Here is a 23,399-nt window from a genome sequence, read left to right as displayed (position 1 = left end):
TGCATGAAAGAACAGCAGCGTGCAGTGATTAGTTTTTTTGTGGTCTGAGGGTTTGTCTGGTGCCGTTATTCATCAAAGGCTATGTGCGCAGTATGGAGAAAGTGTTTTGTCGTGGAGAACTGTGTATGAATGGATAGAGAAGGTGGTCGCACAAGTGTCAGCCATGAAGAAGGGGCCGAACGCCCGTCCATGTCTGATGAGAACATTGAACGTGCACGTGAACCGATTCTGTTGGATAGACGAGTGACAGTGGATTATATTGCAAACCAGCCATGGCTCTGCCTATGCAATAATCCACGACACTGGTGCATTCATTGCTCGCAGCTCAGCCTAAACATTTTCTAATGAGGGAATACGAGAGCTTGGTGACAGATAGATAAAGTGTATTGAAAAGCAGGGAGATGTCAAAAAATAATAGATTTGTCTTTTCTGAAAGGTGATTAAAGTAAACTCTACAGCTTGAGTGCAGATAACTTATGACTCACCCATATATATATATGTAGCACAGACGGTGCAATGGTTAGCATTACTGCCTCACAGCACTGAGGTCGTGGGTTCGATTCCCACCACGGCCCTAACTGTGCGGAGTTTGTATATTCTCCCTGCGCTTGCGTGGGTTTCCTCCGGGTACTCCAGTTTCCTCCCACACTTCAAAAATATACTGGTAGGTTAATTGGCTCCCAACAAAAATTAACCCTAGTGTGTATATGTGTGTGGTAAGGAATATAGATTGTAAACTCCACTGGGGCAGGGACTGATGTGAATGGCCAAATATTCTCTCTGTAAAGCGCTGCGGAATATGTGTGTGCTATGGTAATAATAATAATATTTTTGTGTCCTTTTATACTGTGGCTTCAATCATGCCAAATAGCCACTCTCAGCGTGTTGGGTTCCTTAAGACTCAGCCACACCAAGCGCCTTCTTCAATTCAATTGTGCATCTTATATGCATAATTAAAACTGGGAATGACAAAGTTGCATTGTTAGATTACACTGACCCTTGGGGTCTGCTGCATTTGTACATGTGTGTGCGACTGAATCTGTGTGAAAAAGGCTTGGATGCAAGCAACCGCGGCTATTCCTCCCGCTACGAACTGTTGTGCTTCATCTGCGACTTTGTACATATGTAATACCAATTCTTGTGTGGTTAAAGTCGCAGCCTACCATCTCTAGTACACAGTGAGCTTCTTTTTTGCTGCATCTATGATGCAAAATAAAGATGCCTGGCATCTTGCGCCATATGGTACAAAGATGCACAGTGTATGAGGACACATCTGTACACACAAGCCCCCTATACATGCAGATTGGAACAACTTCATATTGTCCTACTGTTAACCTCTACTATCTTTTAGCTTGTTTTGAGATTCAAATAAAATGGCTTGCAAAAGTATTCAACCCACTGAAGTCAACAGATTTATCTGTATTACAAATGGCACTTACACAGCAGTTCCAAACAGTATTTTTATCAAGAACCAGAATTCATTATTTGTCAGCAGTTTTTTTTTCTTTAATATTAAACTGAAAAATGCTGATTTCAGACTAGTACTTCATAGAATCACCTTTTGCTGCTACAACAGCTTTAAGTATGTTTGGGTATGATTCTACTAAGTTTGCACACTGTTTGGGAGTGATTTTTGCCCATGCCTCCTTGCAGATTTGCTCCAAGTTGTTCAGTTAGGTTGTGGACTGCAATTTTCAAATAGTGGAGACATTCTCAAGTGGACTGAGATCTGGACTTTGACTTATTGTTATTCAAACATGTCAGTGTTGCTTTGTTCTGCTGTGTCTTGCTAGAGAGTAAACTTTCTCTCAAAATTTAGTTTTCTAGCAGACTGAAGCAGGTTGTCTTGCGCTATCTCCCTGTATTTTGCACCATTCTTGGGTCCTTCAATGTTAAGAAAATGCAGAGTCCCCGTTCAGCTAAAGAATCCCCACAACATGATGCCGCCTGGGCTGCTAGGCTTTGCACCACACATAGCATTTTGAATTGGTGCCAAAAGCTCCATTTGTGTCTCATATGACCAGAAAACCACATCCCATATTTTAGCTGGGTTACTCTGATGTTTTCTGGCAAACTCCTGATGCATCACAGCTTTCCTTCATATTCACAGTATGACCAATGTTATCTGAATTAGGGGGTCTCTTATTCTTAAAAGCTGAATTTTGAATGATTCACAGGTAAAGGCTAACTGAAAGCCAATTGTTAGGGCAATATCTTAAGCTGCCCATCCACTAGGCGATTAAACCTAGCGATTGAGCGATAACGACCGTCGTTATCATTCAATCACTTGGAAATCATCCGCAAATCGTGCAGTAAAATACCCTAAACGACCAGCGATGCATGATCCCGACGGTCGTTTGCATCGTCCTGTTTTGCCCGTCAATTAGTTGTTATTGGACATAGTTATCGTTCATGCATCGGTGCACGTTTTCAAAGCCGGAACGACCAACATATATAGATTTAAATAAATATTTCATCCCACTTTTATTAACTGCTTTGAAAAGAGTTGGTCTACGGTCTTTGGTCGTTTTGTGCAATCGTTCACAAATCGTTCATGCACAAGAACTATAATGATCATCAGGGATTGATGAACGATTTGTGAAGATCTTTTGATCTTTCAGGGACAAATCTGCTAGTGGATGGGCAGCATTACTTATATACAAGCAGAATTGTTCAGTTTTTATTTATTTTAAAATGTACTAGCCTACTGGTCGTGTCATTCGTGATACAGATATATCTGTTGACTTTTTATAGGACTGTAAATTAGTTTTCCATATTTGTGCACTCAGATAAAAGCACATACTAGTCATTGCTGGTAAATTGCAGACTATTGTTGTTACCTCGGTAGGACAGAGTTTGGAGGTCTGGCTTTTGCAGGAGATGTCACTTTTGGTTCTGAAGTAGAACTGGCAGACAACACTGACGACTGTTCTTGTGCTGGTACAGGCTGGTTCTGATGCGTTTCTCGTGTATTCTGTGGGTGCTCTTTGTCTTTTGTCACCTCTTTTTCTCTCGATCGAGCCTTGTGTTCAGCTAGGAGAATGTCAAATGGTTTCTTTCGACCTGGGACTGCCCGTCTGTGGTTAAGGGTGTGTGTCTAATGAGCAGAGTTAAATGTAAGAAATTAATAATGTACCAGTTAACTATATGGTCTAGTCAAAAACTGTGTTCCATTAAAGTGCATGTGCTTCAGAAACGAATGTATGCCATAATAATGAGAATAATACAGTTCCAGCAATTACACACAGATCTACCAACCAGGTCAGATGGGGGCCTATTAGTAAGGTAGGAAGATGGCTGCACACATACAGGCTCATATTGGTCAGCAGTTTTAGTTTAGTAACTTTGGCCACAAGATATTCAACTAGATTGACTAAAAATAATAATGAATTATTTAGTTTAATTTAATAACAGTTACCTCTTAAGTAACCGGTCCATCAACTAATGTGACCAACTCATGTCTTAGACGATAACAATGATATTGCATGTTATGATAAAAAAATCTTTAGTGTGTAATATTGTTCCATTAACTACCTTGCAAGTCAGAGATCTTGTACACGGCTTCTTTGTCTCAGGATCCAATACTCCACAGTGTTTATTTGGGTCAAATTCTCTCTCTATTTGACAGAAGATCAACAAATTGTATTACATTTCCATACTTTAATTTTTGACCCATATCAGAATAAAAAAAAGACAGAATATTATGTATTAGAATACATAAATCATATCATGATCATCATCATATATTAGCTTTATTGACATTAACAAATTAAAAAAATGAACTGTCAACGAAACACATATGCAAGTCATACAAACATAAAACAATAATAATATTGTGCCTAAAACCCTCCAACAGTGCACTACTATTCATTATTTAACCGGAGTACAATGGTAGGAAAGAAACTATGTTTCAATCACCTGGTACAACATAGTATTGACCTATACCACTTATTAAGGGGCAACATATTAAACAAGCCATAATTTGGATGTGATTTATCAGTAATTATTCTATGCACATTCCTAAGAATCCTCTTTTCATGGATTTCCTGAATACTTGCTAGATCTACACCAATCACTCGCCCCGCTGTCCTAACCACTCTCTCTAAAGATTTATGCTCAACTGCTGTACAGTTACCAAACCACACGACAATACTGTAAGTCAGTACACTTTCTATGATGCACCCATAAAATTTCACAAAAATATCCGTACATTACCTTTATGTCTATTACTACCCAATTTTGTTCTATCAATGTCGTTTCCAATTGTAAAATGCAAAGGAATATACTGCGCTATATAAGAAACTGTTAATAAATAAAATACCTGAGGCATGTATTGTCCTTGAAAAGTATAGGCTTTTTTGTTTACCACCAGAGTATGTATGTATGGATAGATATATATATATATATATATATATAAATAAACAATAAGAGGACGCAGAGTTAAAGCTTAAAATAGTGACGTGATAAGGACACATCACGTTTAAATAATACCTCAAATGTATAAGACACGGTTCAGAAAGCTTACCAAATTAATTGTGTCTAATAGTGATTCCGTTTCAGACAACTCTACATTCTCTAAACATAGATGCAAAGGTGCCCATACATGTTGCGATATGCTTTTGCGACGCAAAGGGAGATCCGACGGCCGACATATCGGACGGTCCCCACACACTGCGATCGGCTGGCCGAACGCCTGAAATGCCAGCACACCCCTCCCCCACCCGCATAGTGCTGCATGGGATCGTACATCGCATCCCCAGATCAAATGAACCTGCAGTAAGATCTGGATGTGCGATGTACGACCCCACGGGAGCGCGCTCTGTCCGATATCATGCCCATACACTGTACGATATAGCAGCGATATTGTACCAATCTGTCGGATCAGCTGCTATATCGCACCGTGTATGGGCACCTTAACTGCTGAATGCTCTCTATTTAGTAAAAGTCACAGTCAACCTGTTCTTTTACAGACCAACTGGGGTCTCTGTAGAATGCAATAATGTTCCACAAGAAATGGAAGCATTCCCATTTGTGAGAGATTATACATTTACAGAACTTCATGGAGAATATTTTCTGACTACCAAAACTGTAAGGGAACAGTGGAGTCCTAGTAAGTTCCACAGCTCACTGCCTGGAGTTTGCAAAGTTATGCATCAACAACATTCAGAAGTTCTTCAAATTTCAGGTCAATTTAAGTGGTTCTCACTCATGTCCACAAGGCGCACCAACAATGCGTGTCTCGTGGATTACTTCCTAGAAGACCAGGCAGGTGAATCTGATACAACCAATGGAGTTTCTCCGGGACAAAACTGGAAACCACAGAATATGGTGATATTCTGGGATTTAACCAAGCACTACACTCACCAGAAAGTCTCTTGTAAGGCTTGTTGCTGCTTTTGGTACCATTTTGATGCTTTTTGTCTAGAGATGAGATGCCTTTCCCATTCAATATTTTTTCTGGTGAAGGCGGTACAGGTTTCGGTAACACAGACTGCTTTGCTAGAGAGGGTGCTGAAGATGCTGCCGTAGAGGAAGAGTTGGTGGCTGAATTCATTTTAACATTGGCACCATCTGCTTTCACAAGATTTGGGATTTTCTCAAGGCTCACTACAGGAACAGGGCCGCTGGAAAACAGAAAGGTTCACATGACATACAGATAATGCACATATTCCACAACCAGTAACCACAGGCATCAGATTTATATACGTATCAGTTGTTTTGATAGTGCCTACATATTCCCAAACTGATAAAATCAGGCATCACAGTAAGCCTTTGTGGCAGGAGGTGAAGCTAAACATACAGATGTCCTATCTGGCACTTACTTTGTCAGATGTATAATAAACATGTGGTATTATAAGAATGCATGAAGTGAAATGTCAGTTGGAGCAGATAACAGCCATCACAACATACACAGAAGGCAGGTGCTTCATTAATCTCATTATGTAAAACCACAGAGTGGAACAGCAGATAACACTAAAGACACATGGAAGGGGAGATCCCCACTATGAGAACTTATAAAATGAATGTACACTATCAAGAGTATGTATTTTAAATAATTTAATTACTTACTAGTGATACTGCACAACATATACAAATTATGGACAATGGTATAATCTGAAGAAAGTCAGTATTAGACACACTCCCTGCGTTATTTGCACTACGGTGAAAACTGCACAAAATGCTATCGGAATATACTTTGCTATACCCATTGTGTAGTATAAATTTTCATCCAAATAATACTAACATACTCTTTAATATTTACAAGCTTACTAACTTACAAAAGGAGATTTCAACCCAAGCACATGTTTTAATAGTACATGCTACAGTTTGAAAATGGTAGTGTCCAATTCCTAGAGATTTTGCAACACTGACTGGTCAATTATTGTGTCATCAATTTCACAATATTCCTGCCATTTAATAGCAACAGAATCCACCATTAGTGTGGGGTTATTGGGGGGGGGGGGGGGGGTTTATCAAATTCAATTAGCCATGAGCTTCCATGTGCTAATGACACGGTTACCAGGGCAGGAAAACCTTGCTTGTTTTTGCTTGCCTCTCATAGAAGTTTGCATTTTCCTCCAGTAATAACACCATGCATGGTTAATTGAATTTGCTCCATCAATAGAAATACTATAGCACTGTCATAACAGCCCTCGAAAACTGTCCCCTTAAATACTAATCTTTACTATCCTATCCTTCCACAAACTGTAACATTTACTATAATTACAAAATATAATTGCAAGAACCAAACACCCTTTAGAAAATTGAACAACTTCAGTTGTCATTTTTATCATTACATTTCCACCAAATTGACATAACCTTCACATGTGCATGGACACAAACCCTTGTTTAGTAACATGATCGGATACAGTAGGAAATGCCAAACCCCTTATTGACAAATTGGGTTTATAGGTAGCCAAGCAACCTCACAAAGCCAAAACAAATACACACTGCACATGGTAACACAGGCAGTGGAAAGAGCCATGACACAGAAGTCATAGGTAGGAAAAGGGATTTCACTTGGAAAGCTAGCTTTGTGCATCAAGGAGACTAATACTTCAACCAGTAAAAACACACTATATATTGTTACAGAAATAAGTCATTAGTATAACACTTTTTAATGGCAAAGTAGTTATTTGGTTTAGCAGTGCACTTTTAATGTGATGTACAAGTTCTAATAGCAGACGTGATATTAATCCCAATAGACTTCACAAACAAATGATAACAAAGCAGTCTGTAAACATTTGGGGTCACAATATTTTTTTCAGTGGTAACTTTTAAAATATATAGCAATTTATTTTATGTACTGGAGTATTTCATAGAAGGTCATCCGGGCACCCGATTGCTTTAACACAAATAGATGTGACCAGTCCCTTCATCTTTTATAGCTTTAATACAACTTGTATTACAAGATAAACATAATATGCTGGGTTTCAACACTTCTGGATATTAATCTGGGCTGCTTGTTCTAGCAAAGATCATCTTATACAAAACCTATTTTGCTTTGATTCTATTCATCATGCTTTATTTATGTTGCATTGCGATAACACAAACACAATATAGATTTACTGTCACAACAGCATTTATTTGTATTGCACATCATGACTAAAATAAATTTAACCACTTTACTGGCACGGTCATATGGGATGCGACCGCAGCCAGCTGGGCTATACTGACATAGCCACATCCCATGTAACCGTGACGTCCTGCTGCTTTTAAAAAGAAAAAATGTTGTGCACAAGTGCAGAGCAGATTTCCACCTGATTGACCACGGCCCCATGCAGCGATGTGGCAGTCTGGAGCACTTTGTCCCCCCCCCCCCCCACCCAGGACTATTTGGCTGATCTCTGCGAGTGCTGAGATCTACAGTATTAACATTAGGGGTAATGCTAATTAAGAACAATTGCCACTGGGGGATCTATAGCCAATAAGAGTGGGAGGTAATTTTACAATGGGAGCCTATGGACACGGGGTGGTGCGAGACATCCCTTAATCACACTTTTTTTTTTCTTTTCAATAAATCATTTTTATTAATTTTTAAAAATATGTTGTTTACTTAATTAAATGGAAAAAAAAAAAAATCGACAATTTTTGAGGCCCATTTTATAAAATAAAATTGTCAGTTAAGTTATGCTGTACTTATATATATTGTATACTCTGACTCTTCATAATGTGTGCACAGAAAGTAGACAACAATCAGTACACTACTCAGGCCACATTAGCTACCACAGAAGTGGAATCTTATTACATCATGGCCATGTTTGAACTAAAGAACAAGAGTTTAAAAAATTAAAAAGAAAAAAAAAACAACAACTCCTCTCATCCAGTTTGAACGTTATACATAAAAGTTGCAAAGCTTAGACCATAGGGAATATTTAGAGAACAGGTCATCTAATAAATGTAGATGGATGCATAACAGTTTTATGCTTGGAATCAAGTCCTTAACCATGATATTGAAGTTTGTGACAAACTGTGGTTGCAAGTTATGGATGTTCCATTTCAGATTGCGCTGGAGAAAGATAGAACTCTCATATCACCATGCACAGCAACAATAAGATTTTCCAAGCCAGTCTGATCAAAATATGATTACGATAGTGCAAAATCATCCTTCTTGGTCTACACATTCTGCAGTATCAGGACAATTTGGTCAATATCTAACAAAAAGGCTGACTAGATGGGAATTGGTATGATTTACCGCCTGACGCAAGTAATCCCGACAGCGGCTGCCCGACATAGGTGAAAATCCAGATCATCCGTAAGGTAAGTATAGACTATCCTTATTCCCTCCCCTAACCCTCCTTAGGGGTGCCTAACCATAACCTTCCCCCCCGGGGCCTAACCCTAATACCCCTCTCTAAGTGCCTAAACCTAACCCCCCCTTCCCCGCCACCTAAACCTAAATCCAGTCCCCCGGGGCGGTGCCTAACCCCAAGTCCCCCTCCCCGGGGGTGCCTAACCCTAACCCTCCCTCCCCCTAGCTTAACCCTAAGCTCCCAGGGGGTGCCTAACCCTAAATCCCCCCCGGGAGCCCTAAACCTAACCCACTCACCCCCGCGGGCTGTCCGCGCCCGGCATTCCCTTTGATCGGAATGCCGGGCACCGGTAAAATGACAGGCGTCTAGATTTAGACGCCTGTCATTTAACCCTCACCGAGATAAAGCAGTCGGTAAGCCGACTGTCGGGATTAGGTCTGCCGGCTTCCCGACTGCATGCCGACTAGATGTACCCATGTGTCCTATTCTAATACATCAACCAACTAATAACCCCTTATATTAATATCATAAGTATGATATTGTCACTTTAATAATACATTTTGTGCATTTGCTGGACCCTTAGAACAGATAACCTCTCTCTCTGGGGTGATTTTAAAATAAAAAGGTAGACTAATAGACAACAATTTATACAGATGGATTTTAAAGTGCCATTAAACCAAATAACTACGTGATTATTACACATTAACCATGAAGAGTAACATTAATAATTTGGATAGTTAGGCAAGAATATGTAGGATTTGCCAAATTACCACTGTAAATTTGTTTGAGAATGTATGTACGAATACATAGCAATTTTTCTATATTAGTAAATGTTAATAGGTTTAATTCTGATCAAAACAGCAAGGTTTACAAACCCGTTTTACTGGATAGAAAAACTAAACTTGAGAAAAAAGTACTTGTGACTCTTTAACAAGATGAAGGCCATCTCAACAATTTACAATCTAAGGAGATGTTAAAAGAAAAAGTCCACATTGGTGGGGGGTTTCTTTTTCATGGGTTAAATGTGCAAAACAGACTCTTGACGCTTGCCAAAACGCAGTGGGAAAACTTACTCTGAACTAGCTGGTAAGTGATTACAGTAAGGTTATTAACAGCAGTATTAAAAATTATAGAGGAAGTAGCAATCCTTCAACTATGGTGTTCTCCTGAACCATCGCCTTAAGCAAATGTTTCACATGTGATTCTTGCAACAGCAGAGAACATATTAAGACTACAGTATTAGATGCTAAATTCCTTCTGGTCCGCAATGCCCATTACAACTTGGTAGAAATTAAATCACATTAGGCTCACTGGTCTCTCTGGGATAATAAGGTCCCACAGTACATTAATACAGAAATAGTGAATGAAAACAAGAACAATATTAATTTATAAACATTATAAATGTTAAAAAAAAATTCTGTCTCTATTTCTCATTTCAATATACAAATTCCACCGGCAATTTACTAACCTATAATAAGTTAAGATACAACAGTTTCCGACAATATATATATTTTTTATAAATGTAATTAATAAATGCAGTGACTTATTTGTTGTAGACTGTAGTCCTGGCCTTCAGTCACAGTTTCTGCAGTATAATTAGCCCATGCGTCACAGTTGCAAAATGTTAAATCAACAATGAAATTACAAAAAAAAGGGGTTTGACCTAGTATAAGAATAAACCTCCCACATTTTCATCAATGATGATAATAATGAATTAAAGAACCTTTTTCTAGCAGGTAATGCTTTATTAGTAGAACTGCCTTAGGACCACCGAGCATCCTTTCCTATTAGCTCACCTATGCTGATTCCCTCCTGTCTTCTCTAGAGCTGATCTAATTTTTCTCCTCTAGTTCTCTCCACCACATGCTGCAAGAGAAAACAGTCTTTTACAATGTTCAAAAAGGAACTCTTGTCCAATTTCAACAAGCAAAGGTGTACAACAAATAATGGCACATGAGAAAACCAAATACATTAAATACTCTGATCTAGGTAGTTTCCTTATTATACTAATTATAACATACCCCTAAAGTAGAACATATTATAGGTTGTAAATGAGAGAAATTTTAAATGAACATGGAATGTACTATTTCTTAAAATATTTGAAGTTTTTTTAATGATGAGATAAATTTCCTGAAATATGGAAACAACAAATGTTGTATTATCTCTGCTCCACTTTGGAAAAGTAACGTGGAAGAAAATAAATATCAGCAAAACTGTGTAGAGCAAAATATGATTTTTTTTTTTTTATTAAATTCATTTTAACTTATTGATTTGAAACAAATAATTCAATGGCAATTCCTAAATATTACTAGGTACATAGATTTTCAGTTAATGCATGTATGATTTGCCTCTGTCAGAAAAGTTATCTTTGATTTATTACTGGTTGTGTGGTCAGTCTTTCTTTCTACCTCACTAAGGTTTCTTACTGCTTATATCCTTCTCTAGAATCTGGGGTTCAATGTAACTTTATTTTTTTAAATACTTTACACCAGATATACATATTTGTATCATATGCATCAAAGGTATATAGAACAATGAAAAATATTGTGACCTTCTATTTTTGATGACCAACCCACACTATTTAACACAACCAGGAGATACTACATATCTACTGAAGCAGCTATCGTTCTGGATTAAGAGATTATGGGGTCTATTTACAAAGTCTTGGATGGATATAAAGTGAACGGAGATAAAGAACCAGCCAATCAACTCCTAACTCTCATATCACAGGCTGTGTTTGAAAAATGACAGGAGCAGGACGGTTGGTACCTCTTCTCCGTTCACGTTATCTCCATTAGTAAATAGCCTAGTCACATCGCTAAACTCAAAATTATGTATTGCCATGTTTGGGCCTGAGTTTTTAGTGTCACTTGGCTGATTGTGTGATCAGTTTTTTGTATGTCTGGCGGCCTAATTCCTTTAAATTATTTGCAAGTACACTTGGACCGTAAATTTCTACCTTACTCCCATGTAAGAAAGATACCCATAAAACTTGTTTACAACTCACTTTCTGGTACAACTTGAAAGTACTTTCAGAAAGGACAACCCTTATAATTTCTTCAGTTCCCAAACAATGTTGGGGATAATTGAGAGTTGTTTTGTTTTAATTTATACAGAAAGAGCGAATACTGGAGCAATACACAGTATGTTTACGCTGTTATATTGCATTTTGTCATATTCTTATAAACTTACTCAAACTTTGTTAATTTTCTCTATCGTGCGCTAAATACCAAATATTTTGCATCATAAGATACTCAAGATAGCTTAGTATATAAAATTGGAAAGGAAATTAAAAAAACTGTATATGATACTTACAAGACCCTCCCAAACTATTGGATTTTTTTTGTTCTCTTTGTTTATATTAACAGTATTGGCATTTTCAACAATGCGGGGGGAACCATACAATCAGGTTAACAGAAATTAACACACCCAAATTGAAGGACAATTCAACTCAGGGTAACATAGTAATAGGAAGTCAAAGTCGAAAGAGGCAAGAGAGAAAAATAAGGCAAGAGAAAAGGAATATTACAAGGTGAAAAGGGAAATGAAGATATAGATAAAAAAGGAATGGATCAATGCGACCATGACCCCACCATATAACGTAACTACAAGTATAGACTCTATAAAAAATAATTTCATGACCTTAGACTCAATCCTACCATATTGATATTAATTTTTAATTTGAGTCATCAACGCTTCTATTGTCATACTTATACACATCTCTCCAGCTCATAATAATGGAAGTTCTAGAGAACCCTAACACTGCAGAAGTAAATTCTGCATCAAGCCTCTTTTGATATCAGAGAAAGTTACTGGCAAAACAGACAGAAGAGTCACCTTAGTGGTGTTAGGAACTACCTGCACGGTTCCCCAAAGAGAGATGCCCAGAAATATTTAACAATGTAAAAATTCAACAAATTTTGCGTGTAAAAACTTTATTGCTCGTAGGAATACAATCCATCATAGTAACAGAATCAAATGTGATTCTATTTCACTAGATAAAATGCTTTAGTTATGTGCTGGATCACTGTTATGAGAAAAAAAATTGTAAATCCAAAATATAAAATGAAGATGGCTATAGAAGAATTCAATTGGCCCAAACCATGAGAGATTGTTTTCTACAAAATCATTCTGTATTCTGAAATCTAGTCAGAGCTCTACAGACTACTTTACACATCTTGACAATGTTCATTTACAGCTCTGTACACGCTGTCTTTTTTGGGCTAAATACATTATTTTGTTGAGTAAGATTACTGGCCTTTGCACTAAAATCCATGTATTCTCTTGGGATACTTGCACTGTTAATGGTGTGGGATTCTAGGGCCTCTAGTACTAACCTTTTGTCATCATTATAGAGGATCTTTAGGACAATCTTGATTTTGTTCCTCCATTTGGAAACTACTGGGTTCTTGGCACCAAAGGAGCTCTGGAGATATCTTCAAGTATGAAACTTCTATGACTTCCTCTATCCAACAAGTAACATGGAGACAGAGGAACATTTATAAAAATGGCTCCTGGTAAAAAATAAAGCAAAAATCTGTCTGGTGGAAAATGAATGCAATATCCATGAGGTGTACTGAAAACCCTAAATGTAGTAAATCATTTTTACCTTACATGCAGCTTATAGTCTGCAGCAACACTTTCCAGGCACTGCTCACTACTCAGCTGCATTCTCCCAGCCTGCAGGGAAGCCATCTGACAGGTCTACAAACCTGGGTTTCCATACAGCTCTACTACCTCCATGATACACTGTAATGAGCTACATTTGTTAGCACATTATAGAGATGTCACTTTACAGCATATAAGGGTGGCAGGAAACATGGATCTGTAGAGCTGTCAAATAGTTTGCAAACTAAGCATTGCTTTGGAATCCAATAGACAAATATATATAGAAAATTATTTACCACTGCTGTGTTTGGAGAGAAGTGAAAAACAAGTGGATTGAGGGAAGGATCAATAATAAGTTTTAACTGGAGACCCCTTTAAAGTGCAACTTGAACTGCTTGTTGGACCCTTGTTGAGTTTTAGTTCAGCTAAATAAGGAACTTTGGAGTTGTGGCTTTATTAGTACTTCAATTGTAATAAACATTGGATTATGCTTATAACAATGTTTATGACATTAAATACACTGGTATATAATGTAATAAACATTAAACACGCTGGTAGATGAGCAATATACTGCTGGCTAGTCACATCATGGGTTCATAGAATGTTCAAATGACATTCAACTCCTTTAAAATAAGTAATTACTGCCAGCTCCAGCTCTACACCTTTTTCTCTTTTTCTGCAGCTTACCAGCAAGACGTAAAGTTATGTCCACGACAGACGTAAGCCTTTTATTCCAAATATGACCATTATTAGGAAATCACTTTAAACACCATATTCAATTGGGCTTTTTTTTCCCAATACATATTTCTGTTGAATGTCCAAATATCAGCAGCTGTTTTCTGTTCTTTATTGGTCATGTTCAGAACTAGCACAAATAAAAATAAGCGTGCAAAGTGGTAATAAGTGCCTGATTCTGAAGCTTTAGAAATGGCACCCATTAGCCTTTGTGTCTTTATCATGCAAAACCTTGTAACCGCTTTACGCAACTCGGTCGGCAATGCTTTAAGGTTTAATTTTTTATTTTATAATCTGGAAGGCAGTATTCACTGTATTCATATAATTTTCTATTTTTGTGACGAGAGCTAGATGTTGGATAACGGGTAATTAGTCATCCAGCAAGTCAGCTCTCTTGAACTGGAAGGATAAGGCAACTTACAATGCATACAGTGTGACATGAAGACACAACAATGAATGCTAATTTACCTGGAATCCTTTGTCACATTATAGAAAGTATAAATACATATTTAATAGAATATGTTGCACATGCAGAGTATTCTATACAACATTGCATAAATGTACTACTATGGTTATGCATGGTAATGACAATCACACCCTAACTACACAAGCTCAGATGTCACCATAGCCCACAAAAACAAAGCCATGTTACATAGAGTAGGTTTATCAGTAAACAAGGTATCATTTATGGTGGGAATGCCAGAGCAGCTGACATATCAGAGTACAGTGATAAATACTTTCAGTGATTTCCACCATCGTTTAGGAACTGGAGAGTACATGTAAATGCCATTAATCAAGTGCTCACATGTGCTGACAATAGGTTTACATCAGACATGCAACATAATTCTGTTATTTAATATTGTATAAAAGTTCGTTTTGAAGTAACACTATAGAAAAGCTTTAAAGTGGACAGGTCACTATATCCAAAACCTATTTTGGAACCTGCAATCAATCACTCTAAATGATTATAAAACAAAATTAGCAATTTATATACCTCACCGGGCTGCTATGAGGTCCGTCTGTATCCAGACAGGGACAATATCGATATTTTCTCTGATGTAAGAGCCAGGCAGGTATCTTGTCCAGCTACTAGCATCTCAGATGCTTTATAAACCTACTGTCTTCTCCCCGCACTGTATACTTATTACTATGAGTTACTTTGGAAGGCACTGCCGACACCTTGTGGCGCCATATAAATAAAGCATAATTATATGAGAGAGTGATGTGTTTGTTACAACTCATGGCACAATAAGAGTGTGGATAGTATAAGGTGCCAAATGAGCAATTGCTACCTGCTGTGAATAAGGGCAGAAGCCCTACAATGCTGTTACAGTAGTAATGTTGCAGTGGAGAGTGTCGCCTGATCTGAATATAACATTGCATATATTTACCCAAAACAATGGCAATGCAGTAAGGGTAAAATTTGGGTGCATGCTATTACATAAACTGTGGGGCAAGTGTACATGAAAAAACAGTGCATGGTCTTAAAAAATTTGCTGGTTAAGTATGCACGTGTTCCTCCAAATTGAGCTGCTGCTCACCTATGACAGGGTTCGGTCCGCATGCACAACCCCCTAGCCGTCTCATAATGCCACCCGGCAAAAAAACTAAAATAATCTGGGGAGAACACTGGAGACCAATATTAAAACAACTACAAGGAGTCAGTCCAGGTGTAAGAAGGTGGCTCATTAGGAAAATAAGATTTTTGGTACTTACCGTTAAATCACTTTCTCTGAGTCCATCTGAGGGACACTTCTAGACAATGTGTTAGTGAGGGTTGAGGGGCCAGCACTTAATATGCTAACTTTTTTTCTTAAGGTATATAAGCTCCTCCCCAACAATCCCTTCTTCAGTTTGAACTTGATAAGCCCTAAGGATAAGTTGAAGAACTAAGGACAGAATTGTATCCTTCTCACACACACAACCAAATAAGGGAGGGACCGAAGTGTCCCCCAGATAGACTTGGATAAAGAGATTAAGCGTTAAGTACCAAAAATCTTATTTTCTCCTCTGTGAGACACTTCTAGACCATGGGGATGTACCAAAGCTGTCCCTAGGGAAGGATATGTTCAGCCATTCCAGAACATAATACCTTTCGTCCAAATGCAGCATATTTGGTTGCAAAGTTAAGAAATCTGTAAAATTAGTTGAATATATGAAATGAGGAACATGTAGCTACTCTACATAACTGCTCTGCAGAAGCACCATTCCAAACCGCCCTTGAAGCATCAACCGAGCGAGTGGAATGAGCTAAAATCCTAGCTGTATTAGGTCCCTCAGTCGCCCTCATGTTTGCTTGACTGTATCTCTAATCATTTGGCTATAATCTGTTTGGATGCCAGCCAATCTCTTTTCCTAGCATCATAAAGTATAAACAAACTACCTGTTTTTTTCATACTTGCCGTCTTCTCCAGATAAAACTGTAACACTCTTATGACATCTAACAGAGACAAAGGACACCCCTCACTTGTCTTGCCTGAAACAGTCAAGGCCGGAATGTCTATTCCCTGATTAAGATGGAATGCTGACACAACCTTAGGTTGAAAGGAAACAAGTGTATGTAACACGGTCTGATCTTTGTGATAAAACAAAAATGGAGCCTTAAATCCCCTAATTCTGACACTCTTTTTGCCGAAGATATACCGAACAGAAAAACGAATTTCCAAGTTACTCACTTCAAGTCCACCTCCTGTAAAGGCTCAAAAAGGTGGTAACTGATTTAAGTCCCATGGCTCTATATAGTGGCTGTATGTGTAAAACACCCTGCAAAAACGTCTTTTCTTCAGAAATAAATGCCAATCTCTTATGAAAATAAACAGACAGAGCTGAAACTTGAACCTTAAAAGAAGTTTAGCTAAGGCCCATCTTAAGTCCTACCTAAAGAAAAGACAGAACTCTTGGTGACAAAAAAAAATGAAAACAAAAAACTTTTTTTTCACGCTATGCCATGTCACTTCCTAACTCTATGATAATTGCCTGAATACATGTTCTTACTAGCCTTAATCACAGTCTGAACTACTGCATCCAAAAAAAACATTTCTTATTTAAAATCTTGGCTTCAGGAGCCATGCCATCAAATTTACCCGATGAATGTCCTGACAACCGGCCCCTGAGACAATAGATCCTGGTAAAGTGGAAGTTTGAACCCTGGACCCACTGCCATGTTTAGTATCGCCGAGTACCAAACTCTCTTTGGCCAGTCTGGCACTACTAATATCACTAGAATCCTTTCTTTATCTTTCTGAGGACACGAGGAAGAAGTGGAATTGGTGAAAATATGAAGACCAGATGAAATTTCCAAGGGACCACCATAGCGTCTATCATAAATGCCCATTGACCATTGGTGTTGCAACAAAATTTTGCTGTCTTGCTATTGGAACAGAGAGGCCTTTGAATCTACCTCTGGCTGACCCCACCTTATTACCAGACTGTGTAACACTTCCAGGTGCAAGGACCATTCACCTGGAGAAATAGCTTGCCGACTCAAGAAGTCCACTCTCCAAATCTTTATTCCTGGAATAAACACTGCCTATATTGCCAGAACATGGTTTTCTGCCAGGCCAGGTTCTGAAAGGATTCTCTAATTGCCAGGGAACTCTTTGCCCACCCGGGTGATGTATGTATGCTACTGTTGTAGCATTGTCTGACTGAATTCTTACAGGCTATCCATGAATAAGAGATTCTGCCTATTTCAGTGTGTATCGAACCGCTCTTAGACCCAGTATATTGATAGTAAGCATTGATTCCTCCCTGGACCAGAGTGCCTGAAAATGATGGTTTAGAATAACTGCTCCCCATCCCCAGAGACTGGCATCGTTCTTAACAAGCAACCAATCTTGGAGGAGGAAATTACTGCCCTTGTTCAGATTCTCCGACTGAAGCCACCATTTGAGAGACTGTCTCATTTCTGGGGACAGAATAACAAACTGATCTGATAGTCGATGGTTGGAGCAGTTGAAGCGCATCCAATTTTTTTAGAATCTTTACATGAAAACATCCTGGAATGTAACCTTGCATGCTGGACTGCTTCGAATGAGAACACCATCTTTCCTAACAGTCTCATACAACATAGAACGGATGGGCTTCTGAACTTCAAAAATCCTTCGTACTAGATTCTGAATGTCTCTGATATTTCTGTTGGTAGAAAACCTCTGGCCACTCAGTATTGAACCTGAGGCCCAAAAAACGTCATGTACTGATTGGAGATCATCTTGCACTTCTTTAAATTGGTAATCCAGCCATGATACTGAAGGGCTTCCACTGCCTTTAGCAGATCTGCCTGAAGCACATTCTCTGAATCTGCCTAAATCATCTAAATAAGAAATCATGTTTATTCACATAGTTCTTAAGAGTCCCCCAATGACCTTTATAAATATATGAGGGGCCATGGCTAAACCAAAAGGAAGAGCACTGAACTGGCAATGCTTTCTTCTGACTGTGAATCTTAACAGGTATTGATGGCCTTCCGATATAGGCATGTGAAGATAAGCCATCCTTGATGTGTATACATACCAAAAACTCCTTTGCTTCCATTCCATTTATGACTGATCTTATAGGTTCTAGTCTTCACACTAGGGCAGGCAGCGGGCAGCGTGCCTGTTAAAAACGGGTACTTCAGCCCACGCCGAAGTAGCACGTGGGCCCAAAAAAGGGGTGTGGTGACTCATAAAAGGGGGCATGTCCTTGGGACACCGCCCCTTTTCATCAGTGTAGGGGTCGTGCCCAGTACTGCCCCCAAGCTCTCCTTGCTGTGCAAATAGATGCCGTGCTCACCAGTGATTGTTTCACCGGCACTTTCCCGACACTGCGGACGCGGGTGGGGAAGGCTGTTTCAATGGGGCACCACCATGGGCACATAAGGCCAGGGTGCATTTCAGTACTTACAAATCGGACAGAGCGCGGCACCCCGCAAAAACAGCCTAGCGGAAACACTAGATTCCATTTTGAATCTGTTTATCCTCGGACTTGTATTAAGTCTTTTAAATTTAAAAGAAGCCCCTGACTGCCATCTGGTGTTGTATCTAAAATAGATTTCAATAAAATCTAATTTTTCTTTGGTTTTCTGGTACTTGGACAATCACCCCTGAGATATAAGTTTGCCTGACCTAATGCTAGAGCAGAGGTGCCCAAAGGTGGTCCTCAAGGTATCTCAAAACTTCAAGTTTTAGCGTTATCTACAGTATGGTTGAGCACAGGTGGTTAAATGAAATTGACTGAGGCACTAATTAAGTCACCTGTGGTCAAGCATGGATATCCTTAAAACCTGGACTGTTAGGGTGCATTGAGGAGCTAGTTGGGAACCTCTGCGCTAGACATTTCTGTCTGTTGTTTGGAACTTCTGTTTTTTCGAAGTACCTTTTTGGTGGAGGGTCTGAAATGTACCGTCTTTCTATAATGGCTGTCACTCATCCGTTTGAAAGACATTCTCCACTGGTCTTTGAATGACAGTAGACGGGCACCTACCCCAGAGACCTCTGACTGTATGCCCTACCCATCATGCTGACTATTTCATTAGCTCATTCTTGCGTGGTCTAATCTGTCCCCTATTAGGAAACCCTTTGTACAAAGGCACCTGTCCTTTGGCCCTTACTGAAGAAACTGCCAGGACCAGCCCTTAGACATAGCAGACCTTAACGGTAAAAATGGGCCATTAACACCTTTTGCTTAAGCAATACTTTTATCTAGTTCTGCATCAAAAAATAATTTTCCTTCAAACAGTAAACCATCTAAAAATGTCTCTGAATCTGTATCCCAAGAGTTTAACCACAGTCCAGCCAAAATGGCTATGCCAAAAATGTTACAGTGAACAGAAGATGCTATTTAAGAAGCAACTCCCAAATAATCTGCTCCACCTTTGAGAGGCTCTGCAATAGACAACAACTGAGACTTAATGCTGTCTGGATCCCTTCATTCAAGAGCTCACTGCAATTTTCCATTGCTTTAACTATCCAAGCTGAAACCATATTGGGTCTTAATGCTGCCCCTGAGCCCACATAAAAAGCTTTTGAAATACATCCACACTTTCAGTCTGAGCTTTCTCTAAGAGAAGTCCTATCTAGAAACGAGTTACCAGAACATCTACCCTAGGCGATTGTTCCCTGTAAGCAATATTACTATTTTGTATAGGATACATACAAATTTGTGTGGAATCTGAAACGTCTTATATGGAACTAGCCATGGTTCGGCCACTAAATCTGACATTTGTGTGGAAGACGGAAACAATAAGGATCTCTTCTTTATTTTCTTAGTCCTGAATAAACCATTAGGGACACATAGTCCTGATGCCCAGTATCTCCATGGTCAAGGACCTTATGCACTGCTCTGACTAGGTCATTTACTTCCTGCACACCTGATCATTCTTTCACAAAGGAAACAGATCAACAAATTTGGATTCTTTAAAATGTTCCTCCTCTACTGAGGAAACATCAGAATGAAAAAAACCAGATTGCGCCACCACTCATCGCTTACGTGACTTGAGCCCAGCTGAACATAGCAATTTCTCTAAAGAGGACGTCCTTTTCCAGGCAGTTTTCTCCATTGTCTTAACCATGATGGTCCTCCCGTGAGCCCTAAGGCCCCAGATCCTCCAGAAGAAAAAATATTTTTGTTCTGTTACTACTTTGGTCTACCATAGACCCCGGCTGAACCTTTTTGTAATTAGACGCACTATAGTAACCTCAGCGACCAGTCGCTGCTCCCGGATGGCCTCACAGCATGCATGAGTGTGCCCACTAGGTAATCTAGCCTGACAACAGGAATAATAATTATGCGAGCTACTCTTCCCTTACACAGACGTCGTCTTAGAAGTACACCCCTTTCCAGACATTTTAAAAGCAAGGAAAAATATCAAACACACAGAAATACATATACTGAAATTACACTGCATGCATACAGATTTCATTGGAAAAGAAGAATATTCACTGTGCTAGATTCTAGCCTAAATCTATATCAGAATAAAAATGGTTGCTTTAGAGATGAAACATGTTGACATATGCACAGCTATCATCTCTTCAGCAGAGTACCAGGAGCACTGGGACAACTTGTAGCACAATTCCCCCGTGAAACCCGGCGAAAGATATCCCACATGTCTAGCCGGACCTAATATCCGGCACACACAATACATTCCGAGCAGAGAAAGCGGTCACTACTTTACAGTCATTCAAGACGCCCTGACGGTGGGAGATTACATTCACGTGGTGTGCCGGAGCGTCTATTATTACCAGTGGCTGACAGGACATGACTGATACAAGTCTGTATATATTATGTGCTGGTACGGTAGCACAGACAAATTCATATATATATATATATAAAAAAAATATCTATATATGACTGGCTGCTAATTGTATGAGTTTTACTTTTATATCCTGGACACACATATCCTGGATACTTACTAAGAGTGTTAAAGAGAACAAACACACTATTGGAACTTGTGCAAGAATATAAGCTTGTGTTCGCAACAGATTTTTAAACAACAGCATTTCTTTTACACTGTGTTTTTTTATATTACTTATTTGTATCTCTGGTTCCATTTGCATATCAATTTATGTATCATATTGTGTTCATTATTTTTTAGATAAAGTGTAACTATTTTTTGATACTTGTTCCAGCCTCTTAATTTTTATTCTGATCTAGATTTAGGCTAGAGTAGAACCTAGTGCAGTGAATATTCTTATTTTCCAATGATCTGTCTTTATTTGAAGTTAGCACCAAACTTCACACACTTGCGGCTGGTTTCATAAGCCGATTTGAAATTTATTTTCCATGAGTGCCATACACACAGCACAATGTGCCAATCTTTGTGCAGATATATTGGCCATCGGCTGCGCTGCACAGCCGACGCAATATGTCTGTCGACGACATCATTCACAGACATATAGCTGGTGCACACCCGCCAAAGCGCCCATGATATATCGGTCGTTCAATTGTACGGCCTATATATCAGCCAGTGTGTACCCAGCATTACAGAGAGTATCTTGCATGTTTTCAAGCAGTGTATGTTCCAACTGTGAGAACACAGGTGATACAGAGTACGCATATCCATTGTATTCCCACTTATGACTGAAGAGGCCTAACTGAGCTATAACAGGGCAGTCCCACATAAGCAAAGTACAGTAAGCGTGTGTCTACACAACGGCAGAGTTTAACATAAGTGTAAATACCATTGTTTTTAGACCCATCTTTTGAACCTAGTATAGAGCTAGTATCCAACCAAGCGTAAGGACGTGGGCATATGCTTCGCAAGGTGTGCGCAACTCTGAATACTAGGGAATATATGCATTTTTTTCTTTGCACACATTGCTTGAGCATATGGGTCTGATTTTCATTTAACTCTGCATCTGAACTTTCTGGGTAGTTAGAGCAATTGTGACGAAATTACAAAATCTACTAAACTGTTGGAGAATCAGGATCAAATACAGTTTTGTTTAGTAAACAGATTAGTATTTTGCTTTCTAGCTTAATGTACCACCTCAGTTACTTTGACTGATACAAAATTCTGCCACCCACAGGATTTCACAGATATGTGTTGAGATAGTACTTGTTGCAAGGGATTTTATCTTGGTTTACCTTCCCTATTCCTGATGGAACTGAAAGACTGTTCAAATGGTGTCCCACTAAACTGACAAAAATGCAACTTTCTGGCGTGCCATATTTGTGCTTCTCCGAATTGTTGTCCAGAAGATGATGAAGGAAAACTTCTATTTTTTGTAACTTGTAGTAAATTGTGGGATTTACCTTCATTGACTTTTTGAATTATTGTCTAGTTTTCCTCCAAACAGAAGATGTCCATAAATTGGGAGCATGGTTAAGGATTTTATGAGTGTGGATTTATTATCAATGATTTCAATCATAGAGCTCTCCTGAGAAGTGCTGCTAAATCTATATTTTTTGATGACTCTGGATTTGTTTGGGGAGAGGCATATAGGGGGAAATTCAATGCGATGTTGAATAGCCGCGGGAGGGAGCTCCCGCAGGTATTCAATTCACCGCGCTGTTTGGACACACTAAGGATTTCTTCTCACACTCCCCTGGGGATGCAAGGAGAAATCCGGCCAAAGTGCCGGGCGCGCAGTTGTTTTTCTGCTTAGCGCGGCGCTAACAGCCACGCGCCCAGCACTTTGGTCAGAGAATGACGGTTAACACGCCTTCACACCCTTGTTAAGGCGCAATAACCGGCATTCTTCGACCACACAGCGCAGTGTATTGAATAGCTGTGGGAGCTCCCTCCCACGGGTATTCAACATCGCGTTTAATTGAATTCCCCCCATAGTCTACACATAATGGCCTACATACTAATCATCTAAA

At 39.1% G+C, this 23,399-nt stretch overlaps 1 protein-coding gene across 5 annotated transcripts in view; it reads right to left on the bottom strand.

The window, feature by feature from the left end:
• The window catches only part of ATXN7L1 (ataxin 7 like 1), a 148,654-nt gene that overhangs the window by 36,448 nt on the left and 88,807 nt on the right, over positions 1–23,399 (bottom strand). For all 5 annotated transcript variants that reach the window (XM_088480219.1, XM_088480218.1, XM_088480220.1 and 2 more), the window contains 3 exons: positions 5,365–5,624; positions 3,535–3,617; positions 2,841–3,097 (listed from right to left, as the gene is read on the bottom strand). In XM_088480219.1, coding sequence (XP_088336345.1) covers positions 2,841–3,097; positions 3,535–3,617; positions 5,365–5,624 — 600 coding nt within the window. The remainder of the gene's footprint in view (positions 1–2,840; positions 3,098–3,534; positions 3,618–5,364; positions 5,625–23,399) is intronic.

This window comes from Taudactylus pleione, unplaced genomic scaffold, assembly GCF_031769625.1.
Source record: "Taudactylus pleione unplaced genomic scaffold, aTauple2 ptg000251l, whole genome shotgun sequence".
Taxonomy (NCBI): domain Eukaryota; kingdom Metazoa; phylum Chordata; class Amphibia; order Anura; family Myobatrachidae; genus Taudactylus; species Taudactylus pleione.
The sequence above is the reverse complement of the archived record's forward strand: the minus strand, read 5'-3'. Positions and strand labels throughout refer to the sequence as shown.